The sequence below is a fragment of the Kogia breviceps genome, chromosome 4 (assembly GCF_026419965.1).
Source record: "Kogia breviceps isolate mKogBre1 chromosome 4, mKogBre1 haplotype 1, whole genome shotgun sequence".
Classification (NCBI taxonomy): domain Eukaryota; kingdom Metazoa; phylum Chordata; class Mammalia; order Artiodactyla; family Physeteridae; genus Kogia; species Kogia breviceps.
In genome coordinates this window covers 151,004,326-151,026,624 of record NC_081313.1, presented here as the reverse complement: position 1 = coordinate 151,026,624, position 22,299 = coordinate 151,004,326, and the positions used below count along the sequence as shown (strand labels likewise).

General features: G+C 40.4%; 1 protein-coding gene across 3 annotated transcripts in view; it reads right to left on the bottom strand.

Annotated features, from left to right (window-relative positions):
* Nucleotides 1–22,299, bottom strand: part of RUFY1 (RUN and FYVE domain containing 1) — a 57,539-nt gene that overhangs the window by 34,370 nt on the left and 870 nt on the right. For 2 of the 3 annotated variants that reach the window (XM_059060519.2, XM_059060523.2), the window contains exons 2-6: nucleotides 13,283–13,456; nucleotides 11,774–11,891; nucleotides 6,918–7,019; nucleotides 5,374–5,497; nucleotides 658–719 (exon numbers count right to left, since the gene is read on the bottom strand). In XM_059060519.2, coding sequence (XP_058916502.1) covers nucleotides 658–719; nucleotides 5,374–5,497; nucleotides 6,918–7,019; nucleotides 11,774–11,891; nucleotides 13,283–13,456 — 580 coding nt within the window. Of the gene's footprint in view, nucleotides 1–657; nucleotides 720–5,373; nucleotides 5,498–6,917; nucleotides 7,020–11,773; nucleotides 11,892–13,282; nucleotides 13,457–13,723; nucleotides 13,777–22,299 lie in introns of those variants that run through there. The other variant, XM_067032232.1, reaches the window with a different exon arrangement.

Sequence of the window (22,299 nt, the reverse complement as noted above, 5' to 3'; positions counted from 1 at the left end):
GTTCACTGCAGCATTATTTATAACAGCCGAGATACGGAAACAACCTAACTGTCCATCAATGGATGTGGTATATTCATATAATAAAATACTATTCATCCATAAAAAAGAAGGAAATCCTACCATTTCTGACAACCTGAGTGGACTTTGAGGGCATTATGCTAAGTGAAGTAAGTAAAACAGTGAAAGACAAATACCTTATGATCTTACTTATATGTGGAATCTAAAATAAACACAAAACCAAACTCACAGATACAGGGACTGGTGGTTGCCAGAGGTGGGGGGGTGGAGAAGTGGGTGAATGGGGCCATAAGGCACAAACTTCCAGTTATAAAATAAGTAAGTCCTGGGGATGTAACGTACAGCATGGTGACTGTAGTTAATAATACTGTATTGCATGTTTGAAAGTTGCTAAGAGAGTGGATCCTAAAAATTCTTATCACAAGAAAAGAAATTTTTTGTAACTATGTATGGTGATGGATGTTAACTAGACTTATTGTGGTGATCATTTTGCAATATATACAAATATCAGATCATTATGTTGTACACTTGAAACTAATATAATGTTATATGTCAATTATACCTCAATTTTAAAAAAGAAGCATTCTTTGCCAGAATTTCATTAAAAACGTGAAGAACAGCATACAATACAGAACTTACTCTTTGCCACCATCAAGATCCTGCACATCCTTAATGTAGAGAGAAAAATCGATCACTCCAACCTGATCGAAATAAAATATACCAGTTTAAGTGAAAAATAACTTTTTGCACTTTCCACAAACCTTATAGTCTTTAAAATTCAGGGTATTTACCTTCCTATCTCAGGATAAAACAGGATTGTTAGGATAACCTGACAATCAGTTAGGTTAACCAGCTTAAAGCAGCAATCAATCAAACAAACCAACCAAAAGAAAAATAACCCCATCACCTTCTAGAAGAAAAACTTACTAAAAATCAGAATTTAAGGGAATATTCTGAAGTTTCACCACCTAGTTATGATTTGTTTCTTGCATTTATTTAACAATCAAAGTGTTGACAAAGATCAACAAAGTTCTTTGGGTACAAAGTAATAAAAAAAAAAGAGACCTGGATCTCTAAAGCGGTGACCTTATGACTCCTTCTTCCCCCAAACTGGGGTGAAAAGGTCCAGTCAGTATTTCAGGGAAAATTCTCTGCTGTTGTGGGGAACTAGGGGCTCCAAGACCCCTCAAAACCTCAAAGTCAGGGGCTTTGTCCAGAAATAAAGCACTTCAGAGAGAGTGAATGAGAGCCCTAGTCTGCCACCATCCACTCTAGTGTGAGTAAGTACAGCCATTCCTTTGAAATACAAGAAAATTGGGTCCATCAATAGAGAAATATTTAAATCAGTCGCATTATAGCCATATTGCAGAACCCTATGCAACCATAACAAAGAATGCAGAGAATGAATATGTAATGAAATGAAGAAAGCTCCAGGATAAAATTTTAACTCAAAGAATACTATGTACAGCATTAACTCCTTATAGTAACCTCACTTATGTTAAAACCAAAGCTATACATGATGTTTTCTGCAACTCCTCTGTTGCGCGTCCCACCCTTGAACCTGGGTGGCCAGTAAGGCCTGTCTTTATGAGCAGAAAGCAGCAGAAAGGATGCTGTGACTTCTGCAACTAGGTTAACAAAGGCAGTACAAGCTTCCTCCTGGCTCTTTCCCTTAGGCATATACCTTTGAAGTTCTGAGCTTCCATGGGAAAAATCTGGCTAACCTTGAGGCATCATGCTGGAGACCATGTGTAGTGACCACGTGTAGACAGAGATGCCCAAGAAGCCCCTGCTTCTCTAGCCTCAGCTCCCTGAGCCTTCTCAGCCCAGAGGACAGAGAGTGAGAGTGCATATGCCTTCAGCCACTCCAGCCCCAGCCACCAACTGCCTGTGATCACAGGTGTGCTTAAGAGTCACCGTGCTGAGCTCAGCCATCCCTCAAATATGAGGGACTGTAATCATTTATGTGACTGTTAATTTGTTATACTGCAACAGAAAACCAGAAATTAAAAACAAAACCTATGTATACATAAATGCATAGGAAAAGTAGAAACAGTCCCTCAAATTTTTACCGTTATCTGTGGGGACAAGACCGGGACTGAAGGGGGAGAGGAGAAGGGGAGCTTGAATTTCACTTTTCACTTTACATTCTTCTGTAATTGCTTATGCATTTCTTTTGTAATACAAAAATAATTTTAAAAGAAATATATATTTGACTGGAAAAAAAGCAACAATAGAAGGAATGAGAAAGAATACCCAAAGTAGAAATTAATGAACTAGAAAACAGATAAAGCTCTCCTCTCAAAGCAGAAGTGATGTGTAAAAGCAAGACCTGGTTCTTCGAGCTCAACACAGTAGACAAATCTCTACCAAGTGCACAATATTACAATTTAGAAGTGAGATTTTAAAAAGCTGTAAGAAAATACTCTCATGCAACTAATAGATCTGAATGAAACAAATGATTTCTGAAAAAATACAAATGACTAAAAATTTTTCTAAGACTTAGGAAACTAATAAACTGACCAAAGCTGTGCAAAAAATTAAAGTGGTCAAAGCATGAGGGCCATAAAGGTTTTGCATAAAGCTGAAACTGTCCTACCAGCAAGTTTTAACAAACTTTTAAAGAAAAATAATTCCTGCTCTAATAAACTGTTGTGGAAAACAAGAAAGAATATCCAGTTTATTTTATGAGGTTATACAATCCTGACACTGAAAAGTGACAAAGACAGAATAGAAAAGGAAAATTCAGACCAGTATCACTTTTAAGTAGAAATACAAAATTTCCAAATAAACCACAGACATATTAAATCTAGGAGTATACTAAAAGAATAAGGCACGATGACCAAGTAAGGTTTATTTTATAATATCACAATAGGAAACCTAAGAATTAATTCAATTATAATTATGCGTTAAAAATGGATATGACATCTCAATAGATGCTAAAAAAGGTATTTGATAGCATTCAATGTTCATTTTAAATAAAAATATAAAGTAATTTAGAATAGAACAATACCTTCTAAACATCAGAAAGAGTATCCCTCAGGGTGCAATAGCAAATACTCATACTTTATGGTGACATACAAGAGGTATTAAAGATAACAATAGGCCAGGGGGCTCAATCACATCTATTACTTAATAAAAATCTCAATTAAATTTTTAATTTGGAATCTGACAAAATGATGTTCAAGGTCTTCTGGCAGAATGGACAGCCTCAACTATATCTGAAAAATAAGTACAACAAAGTAGGCAGGAAGTGAACTGCCAGAGCATAAAACACACTATGTGGCTTTGGTAATTAAAAGACTACGTTACTGGCATAGAAATAAAAAGATCCAGAGACTAAATAGAGAGTCCAGAAATAAGCCTCAGAGCATAATGGATATTTCAACACATGATAAAAGTGCAATTTCAAATTAGGGAAATAATATTTGATACATGATATTGAGAAAACTTTACTACTACTGTAGTAGTAGTTTACTACTGTACTTATATAAGAAATCTAGACTTCTACTTCACACTTTGTCAAAACGAATAACAGGCAGATCATTTGAATGTAAAAAATATACATGTGATTTAAAAAATCAGGTTAATTTTTAGACGTGGAAGGACCTTCTAAGCACAATACCTTAGAAGGTATAAAGGAAAAGTCCATTAAATATGACCGCAAAAAAAAAAAAAAAAAAATAGTCTACAGGGAAAACAAGCCCCGAGACAGCAGAAAAAAAAATTTATAACAAATATTCTGACAAATGGTAAATATCCTTAATCAATAATAAAGGAGTGGAAAAAGGTGGAAAACTCAAAAAAATGGGCAAAGGATATGAACAGGTGAACCACCAATGGCAAATAAAACATGAAAAAATACTTTATCTTCCTAGTTCTCAAAAATATAAATTTGAGATGAAGAGTTGTTTTTCTCTCAGATTAAAAAAGACCAAGAATGCTCACATGTCATCACAATACTCATGCAGAATGTGTACACTGACACAGCAATCTCAAAACTTATCCTAAGAAAATAAACAGACAAGAGTAAAAAGAAGTATGAGGATGTTTATAACATTACTGTTATAACATGGAAACAACTTACATTAATAAGTACTGGTTAAATAAATTATGGTACATTCATAAAATGGATTACTATGCAGTTGTTTAAAATGGTTTATATCTCTTGACATCAAGAGCTATGTGGAACATATTATTAAATAAAAAAATTGCAAAATGGTGTGCTTGGAATAATCCTATTTTGGTTTAATGAAAAAAGAAAACACCAAACATCTGTCTCTGAAATATAAATACACACATACACCTTTCTTCATGTGCTTCAAGGATGTATCCTGAAATGTAACACTGAATTAGCTCTTTCTGTGTAATGGGATTATATGTGATATTTTGTTTCTTATCAAAAAAACTTCTTTGTATTTTTTGAAAGATATTTAACAGGCAAAAACAAGAAAACTACTGGGAAAAAAAAAAAAAGAAGAGGAGAGGTTACAATAAAAAAAGTTGACCTGGTCACAGAGGGATTGGGGAAGCTTTAGATTCATGTCCAAACATGTAGTGGGAAGAAGCCTGGGGCACTGCCCAGTTACAGATGCCCTGAAGAGGTGGAGGTGAGGGTGGGGCAGGGTGCCCTGATTTACAGTCCCTGCCACCATGAGTTTAGGCCTCAGCCCTGGTCACCGGCTCCCGTGCAAGAGGAGAGCCCATGGTAAGAGGGCTGTCCCACCCCATGGGGCACTCTGCATCTTACTGCCTACTTTCATTTGTGCTCCGTTTTACCATCTGACTTCCCAAATCTCTCCTGAGTCTATTTTCCCACTCCCCATGCAACCTGGGGCTTCCAGACTTGTCTGCTCAATGTTTTTGCTTTCCCTATTCTTGGCTGCTTCTAACTCATGAACTGGATGGTTGCTAGCTTGATCTTTCTCAATCCCAGGCCTGATCATTTCAGTGTACGGCTTAAATACCTCCAAAGGTTTTTAAGTTCCAGAGCTCCAGGGACAAAAACTAAAGCCTCTAACATGGCACTGATGGCCTAACAACTGGGCCAGCCTCCACCTTTATTTCACTCATCGAGCATCCTGTGTTCTAGCCATGGAGAACTGCTTCCTGTTCCCAAACATGCCATGCTCTCTGTGTGTGCCTCTATGCTTTCACCCAAGCTATTTTTCACCCTTCCTCAAGACCTTTGCCAGCTGCTCCCCACTCTGGTCCAGCACAGCACCTTGCACAGCCCTGTGCCAGATGCACCCTACCATCTGCCCCTTCCTTAGGTTCAGCATATGTCTGCGGATCCTATGTAAAATCCCTGGCCCAAACAAGGCATTCGATCTGAAGTCAAAATTCCCATTTTACCTGAGAATCCAAGTCTTCTCCTTTTAAACAGAGGTTGGCATCAAGCACATTGAGTCCCACCAGCAGACCAACAATCACCATCCCTTCTTCCTCCATCATTAATGCCTCAGGCTCATAGAACTCACTGAAAGAGATTGATACAACAGGAACACCTTCACCGCCATGCTCTTGGACCTACTCTGCCTTTTCACCTCTTAGCTCATGGCCTGGCTGCCAACTTCATCAGGAGCCAGAGGCTCCCTTGTGTGAATTCCCTTCTTCCTTCTATTTCTTCTCCCACTTTAAGTGCTGCTATCTCTTCCTGGCCTCTCCTCTCTTCCTGTGGCTTAAAATGGACACTTCCTACCTCTGGTCTAGGGTTAACTCTTCTGTTTGGACCCTGGACCCCAGTCCTTCTCATCTCTTGGCTCCTGTGTTCCTGAACATCACTCTGCCCCTCCTGACCACGCTGGCTCCTTCTTTCATGTTGCTATGAACTACTTCTACACTTACATTCATGTCAACATAAAGTGGGATCCCACAGCCTCCCCCACCACCCATCCAAGGATGGGTGTCCTCTTCCCTCTTCCCTCTTCCCTGTGTCCCATGCAACAACACTGGCTGCTTTTACTTCCTTACCTCCAAGTCACCTCAGCCATTACAGTGAGACTCCATCCATTACTGCTCTGGTCACCAGCGATTAGCTAATTTACCATTGTGTATGTGAGTACATGAGAACTTATTATCCTAAGAATTAGTTGTTTAGAACAAATTAGTTGTTTAGAACAAAATCTGTACCTCAGAGTTACTCAGTATAATGGTACTCAAAGAAGAGTACAAAGTACATGAACTATTTGAAACCAGTATTTATCATGAAAAGATATGTTCAATAATAAGCCATGACTTGAAAACAATGGAAAATTTTGGGTGACTGTAAAAGACATTTTTATTTCAGTTAGATAAGAAAATTATCTCTGGAGAGATTTGTTTCTTGTAAATGCTCATATCCTGGAGAAAATTCCTCTTATAATGGTTACTTTTGTTTATAGAGTTATAAATATAAAAAATGAACCCAGTCATAAATTTCAGAGATAGACAGTTCATCTTTACTGATGCCAAGAGATATAAAAGTTTACAAACTGAAGTGGAATCCTAAAACAGGTAATCTAGATATGTTCCCTTACAAAAAGCAGGGTTTTATACTTTAAAATTGCCCACTGAATCTAGTTCAAGTCATTTTTCCCCTATTATCATCCAATCAAATACCATTTTGTTGAAACTTAATGGAGTATGCTATCAGGGTGCCTAATCCTAGGTATTTTTGAAGAACTATCTTCAAAATGACTTTTCAAAATGAAAATATACATCTTCATTCATAAAGACTTTCAGACATCAGTGCTCAAAAAATAAAATACTGCTATTTTAAAACTAAGCCACAGAATAGTTACACTTGATAATTTGAATAAAAACTGTACAGTATATATTCTTGTTTTAATTCCGAATGATCTACAGAACTGTGTTCTAATTACGAAGCAAAAGCTAAGCAAAGATAGGTGATGAAATACCTTAAGAGATGTTTATTGTCTATAAGCACTTTCAGATAATCTGCCAGTTTCTTCTGCATGAGTGCAAGATAAAGCCAAGCTCTGCCCCTTCCCACAGCTGTCCTGGAATTCAAACAGAGAATCAAACTATTATGGCATAACAATAATAACAACAAAAAACAAAGGGAAAAAAATCAACTTAGCCAAGGAGAAACAAATGTTCATGCATACACATGCTTGTGAATGCAGAGAACGCTGTAATAGAGCTGCCCTGCGGGCTGGGGGAGCGCACTGTCTGGGAAGGCTGAGGAAATGGCTCATTTCATTCTTTGGATATTGTTTGAAGTCTGTATCATGGACATGTATTCTGCACCCCCCCAGAAAAAAATAGGAAAAAAAATTTAAGACACAAACATCTGATTTCTGGAACAAATACAATTAGATAAAACTTTGCATGTATTCATAAAATTTCACAGGGAGCCAGGAAATACCAGGTTAGATTGTATAATGGATAAATTTTCTTTCAAAAGATGAATATAGAACGTAGTTGTTAAAGGGTTGAAGTCTCACAAGATTTCTAGGGCATTAGCTCAAAGGTACAATTTTATTTCTGATGTGGTAAAATACACATAACATAAAGTTTACGACCTTACCCATTTTTAATTGTACTGTTCAGTACTGTTAGGTACATTCATGTGTTGTGCAACCAATCTCAAAGGTGTGATTTTGAAAAGATCTGTTTTAAACATGAAAAGAAAAAAGAAGGCCTCCCAATTGTAGACCTAACATTATTTAAGGAAAAAAGGATCCTGTTCTAAGCAGAGTAACTGCATTTGTTAACACCCAAGAAAGTACTAGAGGTACTGCTGTAATCAATATCAGCCTCAAAGGGTCAGAGGGCACCCAACTTAATCAATACAAAAGACTGGATTCCCCCCTTCTCCCTTCAATAAATGATGTAAAGCCAGAGTAAAAAAGAAAGGAAATAAAGTAGGAAAAAAAAGATATCTGATGCTGGCATGATAGGAAAAATGGACACTGACATGTGCTGCTTGGTGGGAGTGCAAACTGGTACAATTCTTCTAGCAGGCAATTTAATGACAGCAGGTTATCAAAATTCTACATCTAGTAATATAAGGAAATAATTTAGGTGGTACACAAAGACATATGTTTGGGGGTGGTCACCACTGCACTGTTTGGATAATGAGAATTTGAAGACAACCACAAAGAGCAAAGTGGGAGGAGCTATACAAAAATGATGTGGATGACTATTATGGCAAAAGGTTTAAAATCTAATATTAAATGGGAAAAAAAGCCGCAAAACAGTACGTACAGTTTAATACTTGATTTTTTTCCCCAGTTCCCCACCTCTGTACAATATACTGTTCTTAATTTAGGTTCACTTCCAAAGCATTTTTATGCATATGAAAATAAATATAAATTCTAGTTTTCTCTCCTTTTTACAAAAAAATTAGTATGCTATATATGCTGTTCTGCAACTTGCTTATTTCACTGAATATCTGTCATTTTGAAATTCTTTCCAGACCCAGGGAATTTTTCGTTCATTTTTTCATAGCTTTAGAGTGTTTCAGTATTGGACTGCACTATAATTTATTTAGCCAGTTTTTATCTAGGCTGTTTCTAATCTTCCGCTGTTACAAATAATGCTGCAGCAGGTATTTCTGTACATATGTCATTCTCATGTGTTAGATCTACGAGATAAAACTCCTAGAAGTGGAATTGCTGGGTCAAAGGGTAGATGTATTGGTGGTTTTCGTGGATAGTGCCAAACTGTCTTCCATGAGAAGCAGTGCAATAATGAAGCCACTGGGGGAGGTGGAGGGGAATAAAAATAGAATCTTATATATTTGTCTGTCCGACTATGCACTGAAAGGATCTAGAAGGATACTGACCAAGATATTAATTGCAGTTTTTTTTTCTGAGTAGTAAGCTAACAGAAACGCCTTTTTTGTTTCTTTTTTTTTTTTTTTTTTTTGCGGTATGCGGGCCTCTCACTGTTGTGGCCTCTCCCATTGCGGAGCACAGGCTCCGGACGCGCAGGCTCAGCGGCCATGGCTCACGGGCTTAGTTGCTCCACGGCATGTGGGATCTTCCCGGACCAGGGCACGAACCCGTGTCTCCTGCATCGGCAGGCGGATTCTCAACCACTGCGCCACCAGGGAAGCCCCCTTTTTTGTTTCTTAATTAAAAGTTATGTAATAAGAAAAAAAGGTTGTTTTTTTTGGTTGCTATTTTGGTTTTTTTAGAATTTATTTATTTAATTTATTTATTTTTGGCTGTGTTGGGTCCTTGTTGCTGCGTGCGGATTTTCCCTAGTTGTGGTGAAGGGGGGTTACTCTTCGTTGCAGTGCACGTGCTTCTCATTGCGGTGGCTTCTTGTGTTGCAGAGCCTGGGCTCTAGGCATGTGCGCTTCAGTAGTTGTGGCGCACGGGCTCTAGAGCACAGGCTCAGTAGTTGTGGCTCACAGGCTTCGTTGCTCCATGGCATGTGGGATCTTCCCAGACCAGGGATCGAACCCATGTTTCCTGCATTGGCAGGCGGATTCTTAACCACTGTGCCACCAGGGAAGTCCCCAAAAAGGTTGTTTTTAATTTTCAAAAAAGAGAGAGACAAGCTTTGTCTGTTATCTGGGTTTAACTGCCAATCTTAAGTGTAATCTTATTCATTGTGTAACAGTATGTTTAATAATAAACCATGACATGAAAACAATGAAATATTTTGGGTAATAGGCCATACTGTAAAAGATATTTTTATCTCAATTAGACAAGGACATTAAACTCTAGAGACATGTCTCTCAGGATGTAAAGTTCGTCATGCAAGTTTCAAACCACCTTAGAGCAAATAGTCTCTACCCTCAAAAAAAATTCTGGTCATAACTTCCAAAATACTGCAGAATTTTAGAACTTTTGTTACTATTTAATGAAATAGTAAAAACACTGCAGCTCTTTACAGAACAAAGCAGTAGCCTTTTCTCACATGGCTCCCAACAAGGCTACTCCTCCAGAGGCATCAAGAGGAGGGAGCTACTGTGTACTTCCTTTTTGGCAGACAGAGGGAGGATTTTGGTACTTAAGCTAGTTACTTGTTTAGCATCCACAGGGAACAGAAGCAGTGAGTTTAGCTGACAATAAGCTCTTTGTTAGCACAAGACTTCAAAAATGCCTCCCGTGCCTAAGTGGAAACAGCCTGAATGCAGGAGGGAGAGCCCTGCTCCATCCAACCAAACTGCCCAGGGACACGGTCTAGTGCTGTACTCTTGAGGGAGCTCGCTGGAAGGGAATGGACAATAGGACCACATAAAGAACAAGTGAAGGGACTTTCCTGGTGGTGCAGTGGTTAAGAATCCGCCTGCCAATGCAGGGGACACGGGTTCGATCCCTGGTCCGGGAAGATCCCACATGCCACAGAGCAACGAAGCATGTGTGCCACAACTACTGAGCCTGTGCTCTAGAGCCCGTGAGCCACAACTACTGAGCCCACATGCCTAGAGCCCGTGTTCTGCAACAAAAGAAGCCACTGCAGTGAGAAGCCTGCACACTGCAATTAAGACCCAATGCCACCAAAAAAATAAATAAATAAATAAAAATAAAGAACTGAAGAAACAAGGCAGAAGACGTAGGAGGCTCATGAGGGGGTCACCAAATAAATATATGAAAGGTTGTTGCCTGTTGAAGGTTTTCATCTTAGGTGGTATAGGCCCAGCGGGATGAACCAGGGACAGAGACAGAAGGCTTAAGTCCTATGAATGCACAGGGCTCAGCAACGATGGAGTTTAGTGGGATTTAGAGGGTTTCAGAGACCAGCAGACCTGTTTTCTTCCTGGTTTCACCACTCCCTTGCTGAGGGACCTTGAGCAACTTACTTAACTACTCTGAGTCTCAGTTTCTGCACTTGTAGATGGGGACACCAACAGTTTAGTTCCTAGGGATTTGTGGAGGATAAAACAACGAGATAATGAAATGTCCTTAGCACAATGCCTGGCACATGGCAGGCCCTTAGTTAATGGTGGTGGCTATTATTATTATCTGAAAATGGAATAAGCTGGCTCTGCAGGAGAAGGTCAAACAGAGGCTGGACAGTTGAGTCTCCTGTGAAAGACTCTGCCGGGAGAAATTTTGCATTGGCCTAAGGATCTCCAGGGCCCCTTCTCAATGCAGATTCCACGGTATACCTTTTCGTGTTCCATTCAGTTTTTGATTTTGAGCCTATACGTAGGGATTCCAAGGGCAAACCCAGATATGGCAAACGATTCATTAGTGCCAGCCTTTCCACAAATGTCTCTTGTCCTGGAATCTAAAATCTGTTCCAAACTGTATTATTCAGAAAACTGCCCAGGTGCATCTGTGAGTCTGTTGTTGTTTTTTTAACACCTTTATTGGAGTATAATTGCTTTATAATGGTGGGTTAGGTTCTGCTGTATAACAAAGTGAATCAGCTATACGTATACATATATCCCCATATCCCCTCCCTCTTGCGTCTCCCTCCCACCCCTCTAGGTGGTCACAAAGCACCCAGGCACATCTGAAGCAGCAATTCCAGGAGTGTAACAACTCCTTTTCCTCCTGTAACTGCTCTTTGGGTGACAACACCTTTTCACTATTTGACCTTGTATGACACGCAGAAATCACTGTCCCCATTTTAAAGAAAAGGAAACTGAGGCTCAGAGAGGGGCAAATTTTCTCAAGCTTATGTGGAGAATGAGCAGCAGAGCTGAGACTAAAGTCTAAGTAGAGTGTAGCTTGTGCTACAATTTGTTCTAAATTAGAAAACGCTTTATCAGCAAGGAATAGAGAAATTGATAAATACAAGGAAGTTTTCTTAAAACATCAAATTGATGTAACTACTTCTCACTCACTTTAATTCTGGCAGATTTCTGACACTAGTGGCTATATCTGATGCTTCTGGACAAAGTTTCTCCACCAGCTCCAAAGGACCAAAGAAAGATTTATTTTGGCCAATAAAACTCTTCTTAACTAAAAGGGAAAACAGAAGTGTTATTCATAAGAACAGGTTGCAAAATGTCTTCAGGGTCCCACAGTCTCTCTCCCAAAAGCAGAATGAATGCTGTGGAGCTGCACTGCTTACTCCTTCTGATTCAGTCTTAGGGACTGGGAGAGGCCAGGTACCAAGTGAGCTCTCCCTTCCTCTAATGAAAGGGTTTCTCTGACATACCCACTAGGCTCTTTCTTTCAAGTATTTATTGACCATGAAATAAAACAAGTGCTCAAATGATCACCTGTGAAATCCTTGCCCTTTCTCCCTCCTATGCCAAAGTCAATTCTTGATTTCAAATCGTCACCACCATGATGCCAAAGTCAATTCTTGACTTCAAATCATCACCACCATCCCTCATCTGAACTATTGCAATAATCTCCTAATGGGTTTCCCTGCTCCTAATACCGTCACCTCCCCATCTTTTTAATCTGTCCTCCACATAGTTGGAAGTTCTTTTACAAATGTAAGTTAGATCTTGTTTTTCCCTTGCTGAAAATCCTCTAAATACTCTTAGAATAAAATCCAGCTCCTCACCTGACCTATAAAGGCCTACGTAATCCAGCCCATCCCAACTGCCCTGACCTCACCTCCTCCTTCTCAGCATGCCTCAGTTACCTGGTGTCTTCCTGAAACCAAGGTTGGTACCACTCAGGACTTTGCACCTGTTTTGTTCTGTCTTTCTAGGAAGGCTCTTGCCCCAAACATTTGCAAGGTTGACTCCTTCTTCTCTTTTAGGTCTCAGCTCACATTTCACCTCCCCAGAAAGACCTTCGCCTCTCACCCTAGTTGAAAGGTTTTTCCCTTGATTCTCTATCATTTAACCTATTTTGCATCCCTGAATTTGTGGCATTTTGTAATTATGTTTGCTTCTGAGTTTGTTGTCTGTCTCCGCTTCTAGAACTGTGCTGTCCAAGGTAGTCACTAGCCACAAGTGCTACTGAAATGTAGCCAGTGCAATTGAGATGTGCTGTAAGTGTAAAACACACTGTGGATCTTTAAGCCTCAGTGTAAAAAAGAATGCAAAATATCTCACTAGTAAGGTTTATACTGATTATATGTGTCAAAATGATAATATTTTGGTTATATTGGGATAAATTACTAAAAGTAATTTCATCTGTTTCTTTTCGGTTTTTTAAAACGTGTTTACTAGAACATTAGAAATTACACATGTGGCTTGCATGACATTTCTATTGGACAGCGCTGCTCTAGAATGTCGCGTCTTGTGGGCAGGGACCTTGTTTGTCTTGTGCACTGTTTGTCTTGTGTGCACAAGAACAACACGAGCACCCAGAACAACGTTTGGCATTGATGATGCTGGGAAACAGCTAGCCCGAATTTTTCAAGCCCCCGACCCCGCCCTCAGGCTCACCTTTCAGCCCATGTTTGAGGCAGTGCTCCATCACTACAAAGAACTGCTGCAAGGGGGCATGGTCTGCATCCAGGCTGCGGCCCAGGCTCAGGGCGGACTGGAGCAAGACCTTAATGCTGAGTTTCATCATGTGCATCAGGTTGACACGCTCCTCCATCATCTGGCACTTGGAAGCTGGAGGACAGAAGCGGGGACAGCTTCGTTAGTGGACTGAGTGTAGCCCGGGGTGAGGAGGCTGGACGCGGAACAATGGAGGGAAGACCGGCCAGGCGGTCTGCTCAGAGCGCGGACGTGCGGGTTATCTGGAGATCGCAGCCAGATGGGACCTGACCCCGGGAGGTCACAGCCGCATGTGGGCGTCGGGGGCCGCGGGTCAGACTCTAGAGGCCTCTCCCAGGTAGCTCAGCGTGTTGCTACGGCGACGACCCTACCAAGACTCACCGCGATTGGTTTCTCCCACGCCCCCATTCCATTTTTGACTAATGGAAAGGCGCAAACTCCCGGAAGCCCTGCCCCAAGCTAGAAGGCTTGCTGGGAAAGTGCTCCACCCCCTCTCGTTCCTATTGGAGGAGTCCAGCTCGAGGCCACGCCCGTGGAGCTCACGGGCGCCATTTTGACTTTTCAGCCACGACGGAGGTTGCGGCTTTCGGGATTGGTTGGGTTGATCCGCACACCGGCCACAGGGCTTTCTGAGCCGGTTGTTTTGCCTGATAGTGCCAGCCGGAGCCTTCGGGGAAGCATCAGTTCCTCGGTAATGGACTCAAGTTTTCGTTGTTACCCATCTTTCGTCGACAATTAGTGGACAATTACGAGTTTTACACTTGTTTTGCAAATAAAACCGTTAGAATAAAATGAACTCAGCTGCTTTTCAACTCCATTAACCTTGTCACTTTGAGAGTAAAAGTTTGTGGTCAGTATCAGATATCCATGACAAATTCTTACCAAGTGTCTTCGCAAGCCCAGGAAACTGTCACTCGAGAAATTAAAAATATAGACCCCAAACTATAACCTACTCCCGGCAGGAAAAATATCCCGGGCCAGCGCGCCCCTCTCTCCGCACCTGCGCTATTGTTTTAGTTTGCAGTTGTTCATTACAGGTGTTAAACAGCTTTTCATGTTTGTCTCCTAGTATTCCTTCTATGAATTGCCTGTTAAATCTTTAAACTTTGATTTGTTTGCCTTTGTTTTATTGGTCCGTATATTCTGGATATTAATCCTTTGTCTACATGCTTTATTTCATGGACAGTAAGTAATATGGACATATAAATAGTTAAAAGAGCATATATATGTGTAGCTAAACCGAAAAGAATGATATGATGACTGTGAATTTATAATATAGGTATTAAGTAAATTTGGTTGAGACTAGAGACAGCCTGGGACTGAAAATTCTAAATTCTCATCAAAACCGAAGACAGCTGCTGGGAAAGAAAAATCGGTCTAAACCTGTCATCTTGGTGTGGAAAAAGAAAAATGGACTTCAAGTAAAGCATTTGGGTGGGAGTGGTATAATTATTTTTAAATTTTGAGAGAATCCTATGTATTACATTTATAAATTTGAAAAGTTTAGTGAAATGGATGATAGGCAAAGGGAATAGAGATTGTAAAACCCCATCAAGAAGAGGGAGAAATCCTGAATAGACAATTAACCACAGAAGCAATTTGTAAAGATTTATTCTTAAAGAAGATACCAATCCCCGGTCTAAAAGCGAAGTCTAGTGTTGTTCAAATGGGAATACGTACGCAGGAAGTCCTACAGAGGGCTAGGCAGGCCCAGATATTTTAAGGAAGTCAATTTCTAGATCCTCAAGTTTCACAGGCACTGTTTCTTCTTCCACTCTGCAGAAGAACCGCAATTCACTCCTTGTCCCATATCTTCCTCTTTTTTAAAAAAATAAACTTATTTATTCATTTATTTGATTTTTGGCTTCATTGGGTCTTTGCTGCTGCATGAGGGTTTTCTCTAGTTGCTGAGAGTGGGGGCTACTCTTTGTTGCGGTGCGCGGGCTTCTCATTGCAGCGGCTTCTCTTGTTGCGGAGCATGGGCTCTAGGCACGCGGGCTTCAGTAGTTGTGGCACACGGGCTTCAGTAGTTGTGGCTCGGGCTCTAGAGCGCAGGCTCAGTAGTTGTGGCGCACGGGCTTAGTTGCTCCACGGCATGTGGGATCTTCCTGGACCAGGGCGCGAACCTGTGTCCCCTGCATTGGCAGGCGGATTCTTAACCACTGTGCCACCAGGGAAGACCCCATATCTTCCTCTTGATGCACTGACCTGGGGTGCAGAAAGTCTCACACACCAAATGGAGGTGAAACCTCCTTTGATGATTAATCAAGTCACCCAAAACATGAAGAACTTCCAGTCTCTCATTGCTTTGTTAACTTAAACTTGGTCTTGGGAGAGAGGGTTGGTCCCCAGCCCTCTGCTGGGTATCCTGAATTTAGAGAGTTAAAAAAAAATTTCCCCCACAAATATGAATATATATAATTGTCTTCAGTCAGTCCCAATACTCATCCCTTGGATGTGCCATTAACTTGATGGACACGTTCAACAAATTAAATGAGCCAAACTGCAGCTCCACTTGAAAATGGATTTCAAGTACATGTAAACTAACTTTTAAAAAATTAATTAATTAATTAATTTTGGCCATATGGGACTTAGTTCCCTGACTAGGGATCAAACCCGTGTCCCCTGCAGTGGAAGTGTGCAGTCCCAACCACTGGACAGGCAGGGAATTCCCTAAACTAACTCTTTTTGTCAAAAAATATTGTATTGGCAAGGTGTAATGAAATAAGCAATGTTTAGATATCCCCAACCATTCTGAGTGTTCTGAGTTAAACAAAGTGAAAGAATTATAAGGTATAATTATCATCTGATAAGTCTTGATAAAGCCTTTTTTTGGGAACTTCCCAGAGGTAGAGAAATTTCTTTAATGTGACTAGGTTGCATCCTTTTGCAAGTAAGGTGATTTTCATTTGAACAAAAATGAACAAAATTTTTTTTTGACATTAGATCAATGTGATTTGGGGCATATAACTTAGAAGGAGTTCAAAGACTTGAACAACATTACTATAACAAAACTGTCCATTTCATACCTGAGTCACTTTGCTGTACAGCAGAAATTAACACAACATTGTAAATCAACTATACTTCAATAAAACTTAAAAAAATGTTTGGTAGAATTTACCAATGGGGGAAAAAAAACCCCTGTCCATTTCTATTTCTTATTTATATAAGCCAGATTTCTCAAGGATCACATCTATAAAAAATCAAAAAATAGGAATAAAATTGATTCTGAGTCCTATCACATTTTATCAGTAAATATATATATTCATCTACAAGTACATGCTAATGAAAAAACCAACACCAGCTCATGAAGAGAATTCCAAGAAAAATTTATGTATAATTACTTATAAAATTATATTATTATATTTATATTCCTTTAATCAACTTTGCATTACTAATAATTCTAATGGTAATTTGTTCCAGAAGAAAAAAAAATTTTTTTTAATTTTTTTATTTTATTTATTTATTTTTGGCTGCATTGGGTCTTTGTTGCTGAGCACAGGCTTTCTCTAGTTGTGGCAAGAAGGGGCTACTCTTCATTGCGGTGTGTGAGCTTCTCATTGCGGTGGCTTCTCTTGTTGCAGAGCATGGGGTCTAGGCTCGCGGGCTTCAGTAATTGTGGCTCGCGGGCTCTAGAGCGTAGGCTCAGTAGTTGTGGTGCATGGGCTTAGTTGCTTGTGGCATGTGGGATCTTCCTGGACCAGGGCTCGAACCCGTGTCCCCTACATTGGCAGGCGGAGTCTTAACCACTGCACCACCAGGGAAGCCCAAGAAAAAATATACACTCAGCTTTAGTCACAAGATAAGTTTATTACATTTTAATTAATTTACATATTTTTTCTGAGATGTATGATAGGATGACCAATAAAAAAATTTTAAACATAAATTTCTGTCCATTTCCATAAGTGGATTGGAAATTCAAGTCCAAGGAATAAAAGGGAAAAGTGTAAAATTTTCAAATATTAACTTGTTATTTATTTTTAAGATGGATGGTAGTGTTATCAAATCATTAAGGTATTTATATACCACTTGATACACTTAAAAGAATAATATCATGGTTTTATTTTAAAAAGTCAATTTTACAATAAACCAGAAAATGTATTCTAAACTTTAAAATTATGATGAAGAATTTTATGTATCCACTTTAGAAGGTGAAGGTTTTTTTTTTTAGGGGGTCATGTGAACAAAAAATGCGAAGACTAGCGCTTAAGGCAGTGGCTCCTACCATCGTTCCTGGGAACACAGCAGTGTTCTGCAGCCATCTCATCCATCCCCTGGTTGGGTTAGTCAACTATTCCCATTTGAGCTCAATTTAGGTTCATGGAAAATTGGAGCTGGAAGGATCTTTAAGCTGTTTCATCTCTCGATTTTATTAGCTTTGGGACCTTGGCTAACCTATTCACATCTCTAAGCTGTGTTAATAATAGTTCAACACAACACACAGAATGTCACAAAATTCTACACTTATTGAATTGCCAAGTAAATGGTCTGATCAGGAATCTCGACCTTGACTGTTGCAGAGGGGCTGGGCCTGTAACATAAAAGAGTGACCCAGTGAGAGGAGAAGCTGGAGAGAACGTGCAGCCACCTTCTTGCTGGCGGAATGCTGATTGATCATATGTGCCAGATGGGAGTTTTCAGGAGAAGCTGGTGATCTGGATTTTTATGGAAAACCTGGTAATTGGCTAAAAAAATTTTAAATGCTTATAAAAGCATTTAAGTATAAACTATGCAGGATAGAAAAAAATGCAACTACCAGCCACAAACATCTCAAAGGGCTGCTCTATACCTTTGGTGTAGAGAATAAGTATTCACTTCAGGGAGTGGATTCTACAGATGTTTTTTTGTTTTTTGATCGGGTTCTGAATTATAGAGAATTAACTAGATTCTTTATAAATTTGAGTTTTAGTTTTGATTAGCCCTTTGGTGTCTTGAAAGATCTTATAATACAGTATGGTGTAACCCTGTACTGACAATTAAGAAAACCATTTTACACCTCCTAATTTTCTGGAATTTTCACTTATCTCAATGGCTAACTTAAGGAGTTCAGCAATGTGAAATGAAAAAGTCATTGTACTTCATTTTGGAAGGAGCAATATCACTTGTGCAGAGGTGCTCTGACACATGGAAAAAAAATTTGCCATGGAAGACAACAGAGAAAGGCATAATACATATCACCTAACTAATGCCAAATATATATCTAAATACTTTTAAAATTAAAGAATGACTTCTTCAGTGAGTTTTGTTATTCATCCTTTAGGACAGGGGTCCCTATCCGCCAGGCCACGGACTGGTACTGGTCTATGGCCTGTTAGGAAGTGGGCCACACAGCAGGAGGTGAGTGGCGGGTGAGCAAGCGAAGTTTCATCTGTATTTACAGCTGCTCCCCATCACTTGCATTACCGCCTGAGCCCTGCCTCCTGTCAAATCAGTGGCGGCATTGGATTCTCATAGGAGCACGAACCCTACTGTGAACTGTGTATGCGAGGGATCTAAGTTGCCCGCTCCTTATGAGAATCTAATGCTGATGATCTGAGGCAGTGATGCTAGTGGTGGGGAGTGGCTGCAAATACAGATTATCATTAGCAGAGAGGTTTGACTGCAGAGACCATAATCAATTGCTTGCAGACTCATATTAAAACCCTATCAGTGAGTGGCAAGTGAAGACAAGCTCAGGGCTCCCACTGATTCTGCATTATGGTGAGTTGTATAATTATTTCATTGTATATTACAATGTAATAATAATAGAAATAAAGTGCCCAATAAATGTGCTTGAATCATCCCAAAACCATTCCCCCCACCAAGTCTGTGGAAAAATTGTCTTCCATGAAACCGGTCCCTGGTGCCAAAAAGGTTGGGGACCACTGCTTTAGGACGAGGCATTACTTTAAAAAGCACGATGTAGAACCCTGTGTGTGTATACTGTGGTTTGTGTGAAAACTGTGTGTATAGAGATGAAAGCACATGTTACATGCACAGACACTCTGAAATACAATAGGATTAGGGACAGTTTCTGGGAAGGAGGACTTATTCTATACTGAGTGTCCTTTAGTACAGTTTGATTTTTGTTTTTGTTTTACCATGTGTATTACCTTTAGAAAAAATACCAAAAAACCAAACAAGATAACTACAGAGAATGCAATCATTCTGGCAAGTTGTGCTACCAGACCCCACGTGGGATAACATTTTAAAACAAGTATTCAAAGTGTTCCAGATTCCACGACATTCCACAGCATTTTCCTTAAACCTGTATAACCAAAAAAATTTTATCTGGCAAGAGTGCTGCTCACATTCAGTCTCCGCTCCTTCACCACTCCCTCTGAATAATCTCTGTTCTCACTGCTTTTGTAAGCAGATAAGCAGATCAAAGGAAAAGAGATGAAATGAGCCAGCCCTGACTGGGGTGCTGGCCGCCATCTTCTCCTGACCTGCTTTTCTGAGGCCTCTGCAGAGCATGCTACCCAGGGTTCAGTTCCTTTTCCCCATCCCCACTCCTGTCCTACCTGATGGCTTCAAATCTGGGTTACTCTTGGAGACCAGCCACATAGCTCATCCCAGCTGTTCCCCACATTTCTGCCCTCAGCAAGCCATGTTCACAATTTTTGCCAGATTTGACTGGCAGTTATTTACTTAATATTTTCTTTAAATTGACTGATTAAAAATCCATATGTATATATTATAGCATTTTACTTATAAAATTATTTAAAGGCATCAAGGCATTGAGGTGATGTGACTAAGCACAGGCTAGAGAGGCAGCCTGGCTTGGTTCAAGTCCTGGCTCTGACATTTCTAAGTAACTTTGTCAAATTACTTCTCTTTAAAGCAGTTTCCCTCTTTATAAATAGGGGATAATAACGGTACCTACCACGTGGGGCAGGCTATGTGGGCGGAGGCATGAAGTCAACCTCTCCCTCCCATGGCCCTAAGTGACAGCAATTTCCTGCAGGGATGCAGTCCCTATCTGGTTGGGTGGGTGAGAGGCTGCTGCCCAGTGCCTGCCTAATGTGCTGTGGTGCTGCCAGCCCGGGGCAGGCCAGTGCATACCTGGCATCGCCCTGAGAGTCAGACAGCGTAACCCCAACCCTCCCTGGGGCAGCCCTGGTCATGCAGTGTGGTCAGGGAGGGGTGGGGAGAAGCCCCAGGGCAGTTCAAGTGGACCAGAGAGGCCGAGAACCTGTCCCAGGAAGACAGTGGAAGATGGGACCACGCAAAAACCCGGCTCCAAGGCCCCCACACATGCTCCTTTGTCCCATCAGACTTCACTTAATACAAATTCAAAGATAAAATTAGTAAGAATTTCTATCATGGGGCACTTCTGAGTACCGGGGCCTGCACAATCACACTGATTAAAGCCTGCATTGATTGCACATCATGAAGCCAGTTCAGCGATCACCTAGGATTATTGTGAAGATTAAAGGAACTAATGTATGTGCAGACCTAAGACTAATATCTGGCACCTAGGAAGCACAATATAAGTGCTGGGTATTATTTATAGCATTACCATAAATAGAAAACAAGTATTTTTCAAATATGCATTTGTTCAACAAATATTTATTATTCTGTGCTAGGCACAGTTCTAGGTACTGGCACATTTTATTTATCACCAAACAGCTAACATGTATTATTTGCTTATTAAGAAGCCTCCAGAAGACCCCATGCCTTGACTCTCAGGACTAACCACCAATGGTGGGCATACAGTCAAACAGGCATTGATGTGTGTAAAGGTAGCGAGCTAGTGGCACCTAGGTTCCTGAGTTAAACAGGTTCCTTTGTTACCTTCTAGTCCTACTTTCTATCGCCAAGGAAATACTGTTTTCTGTCTCAAGTCAGATTTTAAACTTTACTCATTAATCTTTCTTAACCAATGAAACTGTCACAATTCACTATCCTGATGCCAGTGCTGACTTCTACATCAAATATACATTGGACAGGATGGAATCAAGAAACCTCAAAGGCAGGGACTTCCCTGGTGGTCCAGTGGTAAAGAATCTGCCTTCCAATGCAGGGGCCGCTGGTTGGATCCCTGGCTGGGGAACTACGATCCCACATGCTGCGGGGCAACTAAGCCCGCTCGCCTCAATGAGAGAGCCCCCATGCTGCAAACCACAAAGCCCAGGTGCCCTGGAGCCTGCGTGCCACAACTAGAGAGAATCGTGTGCACCTCAATGAAGATCTCAAGTGCTGCAACTAAGACCTGATGCAGCCAAAAAAATAAATAAAAATAAATGTTAAAAAAGAGTACTAGTTAAAAAAAAAATGGAACCTCAAAGGCACGCTATAATATAATGCTTCTTAGAGAGCACTCCAGTCTTTAGTGAACACTGCCCCACAGCACTTTGTGTGATGAAAATGTTCTCACTGCACAATCCAATACAGTAGCCACTAGCCACGTGTAGACTACTGAGCACTTCAAATGTGGCTGTTGTGACTGAGGAACTGAATTTTTAACATTTAAACATCACATGTGGGTAGTGGCTACTGTATTGGTTGGCACAGCTCTAAATATTTGGCTTTACAGGGCTAAGTCACACTCTAAATATCATAATCATTTAATGTTTCCATTCTCACTCACTTCGCTGAACCTCTATTATAGATGACAAAGACTTAAAAGGACTATAAGAGAGCATTGGGTGAACCACAAAATTCCTATTTAATAGGGTGGTAAATGTGATGACTTTTCTGCATGACACAGGTTGTAGAGCTCACCTGGAACCCTCACCCCCTTAATTCCGTCTTGGTGCTTTGACTCCCCGGTGATTCGGGATGCGCCGTCAACAACTGGAGGTGTGAGCCAGGATGGCATTTTGAGATTTAAAGCAGAGAACAGTACGGTTTCATTTCTTAAGTAAATCCTTTAAAAATTAATAAGGACTACCTAAGCTTAAACTCGTACATTTTAAAGTATAAAGTTCACCAGTGAGAATAAGAATGCTGCCTGGGGAACACAACTAGAAGTG